The sequence below is a fragment of the Thunnus thynnus genome, chromosome 12 (assembly GCF_963924715.1).
Source record: "Thunnus thynnus chromosome 12, fThuThy2.1, whole genome shotgun sequence".
Lineage (NCBI taxonomy): Eukaryota > Metazoa > Chordata > Actinopteri > Scombriformes > Scombridae > Thunnus > Thunnus thynnus.
This window is the reverse complement of record NC_089528.1, coordinates 18,196,496-18,205,519: the sequence shown is the minus strand read 5'-3', so window position 1 is coordinate 18,205,519 and position 9,024 is coordinate 18,196,496. Positions and strand designations below refer to the sequence as shown.

At 40.6% G+C, this 9,024-nt stretch overlaps 1 protein-coding gene across 1 annotated transcript; it reads right to left on the bottom strand.

Moving 5' to 3' along the window:
• Positions 1-2,923: 2,923 nt before the first annotated feature.
• LOC137194278 (homeodomain-interacting protein kinase 1-like) lies at positions 2,924-8,598 on the bottom strand. Its single transcript, XM_067606026.1, has 12 exons — positions 7,748-8,598; positions 7,264-7,449; positions 6,976-7,157; positions 6,661-6,784; positions 6,275-6,385; positions 6,082-6,168; positions 5,819-5,970; positions 5,285-5,392; positions 4,318-4,380; positions 3,986-4,180; positions 3,797-3,879; positions 2,924-3,712 (listed from the first exon to the last, which is right to left on the bottom strand). The coding sequence occupies exons 1-12, from the start codon at positions 7,952-7,954 to the stop codon at positions 3,579-3,581; spliced, it is 1,632 nt and encodes a 543-aa protein (XP_067462127.1). The 5' UTR covers positions 7,955-8,598; the 3' UTR covers positions 2,924-3,578.
• Positions 8,599-9,024: the final 426 nt, after the last annotated feature.

Sequence of the window (9,024 nt, the reverse complement as noted above, 5' to 3'; positions counted from 1 at the left end):
GTGTAATGGAGCAGGTCTAGTGAAATAATAGGTAGTAGTTAATGATCAGAGACCTAAGTGTTGTCTGCAGGCAATGTGAGCATGCACAATAACAGCAGCCATGTACACAGTATCTATGTCCCCAACAAGGCTCCTATTAAAGCTTGGAAACAGTGAATACTCACACGGGCTGGTCATTAAACATTAGATTGTGTCAGAAGTCAACCATGGTGTGCTGGACAACTTTGATTTCAGCCATCTGGAGCTGTGGCCTGAATGGAAGCAGAGGTTCCACAAGCACTGGGTACTTGGGAGTGAAGCCGAACACATCATTAAAACCTTTGTCTACGCAAACAAGGGGGATGAAAATGTGTACAAAGTCGTACTGGATAAACTGGACAAATATTTTGTGCCTAAAGTCAATGCGATTCACAAGAGGACAAGATTTCACCAGCAGGCACAGAAACATGGCGAAAGTGTGGAGGAATACATCCACAGTTTATATGAGTTGGCTGAGAAATTGCAAATGATGTCAGATTTAATTTTGGGGAAAGCATGCAGACAAGCCAGGCAGTTAGAACAGATCAGACAAGGACAGATTTCTGAGAAGAGTGGAGCTGCAGCATTGTGTGAAGAGACGCACACACACAAAAGAGCTTACTCTGTGCGGCCAAAAGGCACATTCAAACCAGAGAGGAGAGACTGCCAGGGAAGTTATAGGTCTCTCAGGCACGGGAAATACAGTTAAAGGAAAGTGCTTGAGGTGTGGCAAGCAGCACGCCAAAAATTACATTTGCACGGATAGATGCGTAGAGTGCTGCAAGTGCGGTGAAAAAAGGCCATTATGCTGTTATGTGTCACACTCTACAAGTCAGCGATGTGTTTATGGAGCATACATGGTACATTATCTGGGACGCTAATTTCCCAACCTAGCAGATGTCACACACCCACTCAATGACTTTCTCAGGGCTGACAAAGCATGGGTTTGGAGCCCAGCACAGGAATAGGCTTTCACAAAAGTCAAACAGCTGTTGACAGAAGCACCCATGCTAGCCTTCTTCAGGACCACAATGGACAACTACAACCGGTTGCATACTGTTCTCGCACCCTTACAGATGGTGAAATCAGGTATACACAGATTGAAAAGGAGTGTTTGGCTGTGGTCTGGGCATTTGAAAAGTTTTCTAAATACTTGTACAGCCTGGATAACTTCACTATCCAAACAGACCACAAGCCATTGGTCCAACTCTTCAAAATTAAGGACTTTGCAGTGCCACTTTGTTGTCCACGCTTACTCCCGAGAATGATGAAATTCAACGAAAAAGCTGAGTATGTCCCTGGCAAACTGCTTGTAGGAGCTGACACACTCTCAAGACCCCCTTCTGCATTGCTACACCTGGAGACAATTGAACTGTCAGACAACATACTGGCCCTGGAGGAAGCCACACAGGCAGCATGGCCAATGTCATGCTCATGTCTGGATGAGGATAAAGAGCACACAAAGGATGACCCTGAGCTACAGTTAGTGATGCATTTTGTGAATAATGGCTGGCCAAATTATGCAAAGTGCCAGACAGCATTAAGCTGTACTATACAGTGAAAGATTCTCTCACAACATGCCACAACTTGCGTCTCTATGGTGACAGGCAGAACAGACAGAATTGCCATACCCAAATGCCTGAGGTCAGAGATAGTGGAACGGCTCCACGATGGTCACATGGGCATAATGAAGCGTGCCAAACAGAGCATCAGGTGGCCAAGCATTGGCAAGGCTCTGCAAAAGTGGATTGAACACTGCAAACACTGCAAAACCTGCTCAAAACAGAGAGCTGCTCATGAACAACTAATTAGAGTTTGTGATTGGCACTGGCTGAATAGACAGGTGTTAAACCTCCCCTCAAAATCCACTGGCCTGTAGGAGACGTTAACATTCAGAAGAAAAACTCATCTCACACTCGTGTTAAATTGTCCCCTCAAATGTTTTGTCTTCTTTTAGAGCTTAAAAACCATAAATACTTGGCTAATTTTAGTCTCATGTTTCAGAAAGATGAAAAAAAAAAAATCAGTTTTCATTAACTATAGTTTAACTGGCAGCAGAAGCTTTTACATTCAACAGTGAAACAAACAAGAACATTTCAAGTTATTTTGTCTGCATGATCTTAAAGTCCTGCTGAAACTGTTTTTATTTGGGAAACAGAGAAGCTGATCACTTCAGAGAAATATGCTGTACAAATAAACTTGCCTTGTCTCAACTGAAAAGAAGTCAACATAAGAGTCCTCTCTAGTGGAGCTCTTGATAACTTTGATCCAAGACTACAGGTTGTTACAAACTATTTAAGACATTGTGGTGCAAGATTGTAAATAACCATAAACAATAAACCATCATTAGCTATAAACGAAACATTTCAAAAGTCAGAGGATGATGTTATTTAATATATTCCAGTAGTTGCCCACCCAAAGCCCCATAGAAACTGTCTGCCCCCGACTTCTTGGATCAATTAAATCTAAAGTAAACAGAAGTGAAGATATACATGAAAAATTAACACCACCACTGCAATAGTACAACAAAGTAGGAGAATTAAATGTGGACTCAAACATTAGATCTGTCATCTAAAGGTGTATTAATAAACAATTTCATATCAGATTGTCATATTTATTCATTTTGTCTTAATGAAACCTGGCTGTTATGAAGAATATGTTAGTAGTGCTGTGACAATATGGAAAAGCAACGTATCATATGGGATGGTGTTCATCCCTCCAGAAGACTTCCAGAGACTTGTAGAATCATTGCCAAGGCTGAGAAACACCATTCTTCAAAAAGATTTTCCCTCATTTGGTGTTTTGATGATGGTGGTGGAGAGTGCTGGTGGTGGTGGACTTATTGTGCTTGGCCCTAAACACCTTGGAATCACATTATCTAATGATATGGCTACTCTAGATGGCATTGCCCTGGCCTCCAGCACCACCGTAAGGAATCTGGGAGTTATCTTTGATGAGACTCTGCCTATTCTACCAACAGTGTTCACCTTAACAAAGGAAGTTACTCTGATTTTTAATTAAACATTCAAATTTTTATTTTTGACAGCATCAGAGTAAAGACAATCAAGAATAACAACAATCATAACAATAACAATAACAATAACAATAACAATAACAATAACAATAACAGCAGCAATAGCCAGGGAAGGACACTAACAGGACTGCGAAGGACCGCGAAGGCTCGGTCTGCAACCCACGGTTTCCTGCGAGATGAGAAAGAACAAAAGACTCCAGGGAAGAAGCCAAGTTAGTAACATGCATTAATGGTACATGAATGAATACAGATGGAGAGGAGGAGGAGGAGGAGACTGGAGCTCAATGCATCATGGGAAGGCAGTCTAGGCCTATGGCAGCATAACTAAGGGCTGATCCAAGGCGAGCCTGGCCGGCCCTAACTATAAACTTTATCAAAAAGGAAAGTTTTATGCCTACTCTTAAAAGTATTTTCTTCACTGAATACTTCCTATACAATTTAGAGTGTTCAACTCACCTTGAAGATCTGTGAAGGTTTTTATAGAAAATCATGCTATAAAAACCTTCACAGATCCTCCCTTCTTACCTTAATCGTCCTCTTCGACACTGGTCCAGCAGCAGCAAAAATTCTTCTTCATCCAAGAGAAGAAGCGCCGGAAGCAGTTCTTCTTCTTCTTCTTCTTCATCTTCTTGTCCTCCTCCTCTGTGGTCCCGGAGTCATCTGAAAGTCAAAGGACATTAAATACCTCAACCATCCTTTGAATGAACAATGATTCAAACACAAAGGGAGGTTACTGTTTCTTACCAGATGTGGTGGAGTCCTCAGATGTCCAAGACATGTCACTGTCACTGACTTCCAGCGAAGACTCTGACATCCAAGACTGCGAACTAAACACACACACACACATACATAGTTAGTGTGTTATTCCTGTTATTGTCATAACGTGCAAAACATGCATTTATTAAGTATCATGACCAGAGGAAATCATCTCACCTGGTGTCACTCTCCTCACTTTCCAGTGCCACGGTGTTCTCGGCTGTGGCAGGACGAACCATAATTATGACCGTCCGTGAAATTTTTGGAGAGCGACTGTGGTGGTTTGGGTGGATGTTGGTGGCTTCATCCGTCAGAGCAGGGGCAGGAGGGTCACAAACAGGGTGCTCACTGGCTGAAGCTAGCACCTCACTTCTCGACGTGTTATTCACGTGAGTCACCAAAGTAAACACAAAAACACACAGTTAGGATATTATCTCTGTTTGTGTCAGGAAAGAAATGTCTCTCCTCTACCTGAGGGATGAGTTGATGACCAGAGGAAATCATCTTACCTGATTGCGCTCTCCTGACTTAACGGCCGCTGTGTGGAAGTTGGACTGAGGGCTCCACGTGTCCTGGTGAATGAATACACATGAAGTTAATCACAGAGTCAGTAGTAAGTTGCCTCATTCATCCTGTATTTTCATCATAAAGGTCACAAATGAAGTTGGTGAGCTGCTGGTTCCACAAGTATTTGTTAGTAGCGTAAAATTCCCATTTCAAAGTTTGTCTTTGAATAATATCCTCAGTGTTCCTCGACACAAATTCTCCTGGGTCATTTACCCCTAACTATAGCTTTATATTAAATCAATCAGTTTGAATTATTATTGCTTTGTTTCTGAGAAGCCTTGTTTTCCAGTCAGTTTGGTATGGCGAACGGCTTTACACACTACAATACCCATGAGCCTCGGCTGCCATTTCTACGGTAGAGAAGCCAGTCAGTGTGAAAGTCCAACTGCAGAGCTCAGTCCACACAGAAAGTACTACTGGGAAAATCTAACCATCCTTAGTCTGATATAAAGATGTTTGTAACTAACATTAGCATTTTAATATTAGTGAAGTGAGAAAGACAGAGAACTGTCCAACTTAACGCTAAACTTACTGTTGCTAAAGTTGGTCAGTTAGTGAGCTGTTAAATATTAGCTTTTTGCATACAGTGATAAATTACTCTGTTTTCCATGCAGAAAATTAACAGGATTCTTAGTTTTGAAACCCTGGAGGTTTTTACAGTGTAAACATCAGATAACTGTGAGCTGCTAACACAACAGAGTTTTAGGCTCAGTGTTTGGATTCTTCCTAAAAACCTGCTTTGGAGTTGTAAATGCAGTTTTTTTTCAAAGATTTTTTTTTTTTTTTTATCAAAGAGAGTACTATGAGTTTGTGTTGAGCCAAAAGGAGGATTGAATCTGATAAAAACAGGAAGTGTGGCCTCTGTACCACACACTCCTCTAAAGAAGACAAGGATGAGTTAACACCTACCTCTCATCTACCGTGGTCTTCTCCGCTGGCACTTCGGACTCGGACTCGGTCTGGGTCTGGGTCTGGGTCTGGCTGGGTTGAGCAGCTGCTGCCTCTGGAGCTTCATTGCTATCAAAAGACAAACGTTCACTGTTACATTGATGGCCAGAACACAGAACTTACCCCCACAATAAGCAAGTATGCACATCAATTAATGATCAAATCATAAACTATCACTGACACTTATTGTTGTCTGATAACATATACTCAAATCACTACCAATATCTCAGCACACACACACACACACATATTAGGTCATGGTCACTTTTACATACATTACATAAACCTACATTAATTTCATGGACACTTACCCTAACACTAACCATAACCACTGACCCAAAAACCCAAAAATGAGCTTTTTCCCCAACTGGGGACACAGCTTTTGTCCCCAATTGGACAAGCCATCCCCAATTAATGGTCTTAAGTCTGAAATTTGTCCCCAAGAAGTAGCCTATGATAGGCCACACACACAGAGACACACACGCACATATTTACCGAGAGTTGTTGCAGTCCTGTGCAATGAAAGGATGAGTGAGGACTTCACTGGGGGTAATCCTCTCAGCCTCATTTATTTTGAGCATTGCCTTCAGAAGCTCAGTACATTTCTCCCAATCCACAGCTTCATCACAGCTATCCTCTTGACGAATCTAGTTTAAGAAACAATGGTCAAATCCACCATCAGTAAACTCATCCTCATGATTCATCAAAAGACCTCAACTGACAGTAACAATGACAGCTACCACCTACTTAACACTTACCTGTTTCAAGTAATCCAGAGAGGGATGTTTGAACTTCCTGTGGTCAATGTGAGGCTGATGAAATTTTCCCCAGTACTCTTCAGGTGTCTAAAAGAAGGTTCAATATATGTCAATAAATCTAACTGTTAAATGTTGACTGAAATACGTCATCTTAATTAGAGAAGAGATTGGTAAAGATGAATTGTTGTGGTACCATCAGCCTCCAGCCGTCGGTGTCAGTCTTGTTGAAAAAACTGTGTGTTTTCCTTCCCTTCCTCAGTAGATCGTCCGCTGGCTGACCCAGGAGTTCAGTCATGAATCGCATCTGGAGATAAAACACAGCATCACAATAAGATATACAACAGGCATGCCACTTATGTCTTCTTGTCTAAATACTGTTGCTAAAATTCTAGCAACACTAGCTAATGTACAGTCTAATGTATAACCTTGATCACAGTACGTTCTACTCAGGTACTGATGTGAAACAAAGACCATTTTAATCTTAATTTTCCCTCACAGTTTTGAATCACCAACTGAGCGTTAGCTAAACTCCACTGCTGAAGAGCGGTGGCTCTAACAAGACTTAGCTTAGTAACTTACTGCTTCATATTCATCTTTTGCAGGGAACAGTATATAGCCGAGGATCATGGCAGCCAGCACACCTCCCAGTGACCACATATCAATGGCCTCCGAAAATGGAAGGCCCAAAATGATTTCCGGAGCCCTGAATGTGGAAGAAAAGCATTACACAGAATGAGGAACACTGTCATATTCTAAGTATTAAAAATACAGTCTAGCACAGTGACAAACTAAAATAACACGTATAGACAGAAAGCACACAGCTACTAATAGTAAAACTGAAAGACTACAAACTCACTCCAGTATAATAATGATCAGTATCTCTATAGACCTCACCTGAAGTAAACTGTCTGCAATCTCATGCCCGTCCAGGTTTGAGTTGTGGGCATGGCCAAGCCGAAGTCTATCAGCTTGACTCTGAGGGGATTAGTCCAGCGATTCACCACCATTATATTGTCTGGTTTGACATCGGTATGGATCACTCTGATTCTCTTGAGTGCGTCGAATGCTGTGGCCAACTGCAAAGTACAAGGTCAGTAATATAAGATAAGAGCATGTAGCACAGTTTCAAACTGACACAGTGTTCAGTGCTCTACTTGCTATCTAATGGTACCATATTCATACCTGTTGGATGATGACTCTGATTTTACTCAGACATAATGGGTGATGATAGTAAATGTATTTGTCTAAGCTGATGTCCAACGACTCGAAGACCAGCGCCTTTCCATTCCTCACCTCAAACCAATCATAAAACTTGACAATATTGTATTTGTCCAAGTTGTGGTGCATCAACTTCTTCAGCATACAAAACTGGAGACAAGTTTGAAAGGATTAGTTGTTTACAGATAGTTCATATGTTAACTTGTATGAAAGTCAGGGGAAACAGTTGGACTAAGAGGACAGTTTAGAAAGGCAGAGCATCATACTAAGTAAATACTTGTCAATAGATGTGCCTGTTACTGTATTATTTAGCACTAACTGAAGGGAATTGCCTTTTTGCACCTGTAATTACCAAATATAATTTACTTAATACTGGATACTCAGTGTACCCCTTACTGTGCAAACTCTTTTACAGCTGTGAACATCGAAAATCAATAAAGTGTCCTACCTCCTTGATGTCAGTAGCGTTGTAGTCGTGGTCGTGTCTTGGGATCTTTACAGCCACAATGTCTTTAGTGTCTTTCTTCAGACATTTCAGCACCACTCCAAAGCCACCTTGTCCCAAAACCTTCATGAATTCATATTTTCCAGGGAGTTCGAAGAGGTTCTTATTACGGGTCATGGATGAGATTGTCGTCAATAGTCTTTCTGCCATTTTTTTCTCTCAGAAAAATGAAAAGAAATTGGAGAAGTTACTTTCATTCACTGTAAATGACCACAACAGTGTTTTAATTCTAGTGGTGGAAAGTAACTAAGTACATTTACTCAAGTGCTGTACTTAAGTACAATTTTGAGGTACTTGTACTCTACTGGTATATTTCCATTTTATGCTTCTTTATACTAACAGAAATGTTGCTACATCCAAGAGACAGAAAGAGCGTCTTACCTGTATCACAGTGGTCGATTTACAGTCCTCTTCTTACGATCGCTTACTTGTTAATTCGAGTGTTGGTGTCCGTTCAACCACTCAAGCTAAAATGAGTAGAACTCACAGAATTCTAATTTATGCGCAACATCATCACCAGATTCCTTTGATGGAATGATGATTGATGATTGATGATGTAACAAAACTCAGTCAACATGAGTTCTAAAGGCCTCACAACGACATCACCTTCAATTCAAATATAAATAAAGTTTTGAACCAGGTACTCTGAGATACATTCTGCAATAAAAGTTTTTAGTGTTATATATGAAAAATTCATAGATTAGGTGTGTTGCTGTGGGGTGTCAATGCAATATATGGAAACACTAGTATGGTTCAACAATATATATCCAGTAATGTGTGCTCAAGTCTTATATTCATAGTTTATTTGGACAAACAGAGTATTGATGCATTAAACTGTAATTTTAGATTCAGACATCCACCGGCAGTCCCGAGGGGATTCATCTTTTCATTAGTTTGGTTTTATTTTGTCATAAAACAACATGACACACATTTTCACATATTCACAGGGAAAACTGAGAAATGGAGGCACATAGATTCTAAACATAAACATGGACATGCAGAAACACAAACAAACAAAGTAAAAAACTGTAAACAGCACATAAAAACATGTGTTCTGCATAAAGTTGATGCATGACAGGATAAAAACACTAAACATTAAAGTAACTAATGTCCATAGTGATCCTAGCTGCTGTGCCCCTGCTACATTACTGACTGACAGTTGTGACATGCAGATACAGTAGATACTCATTACAAGTTGCATGTTTTTTATGTAAATACTA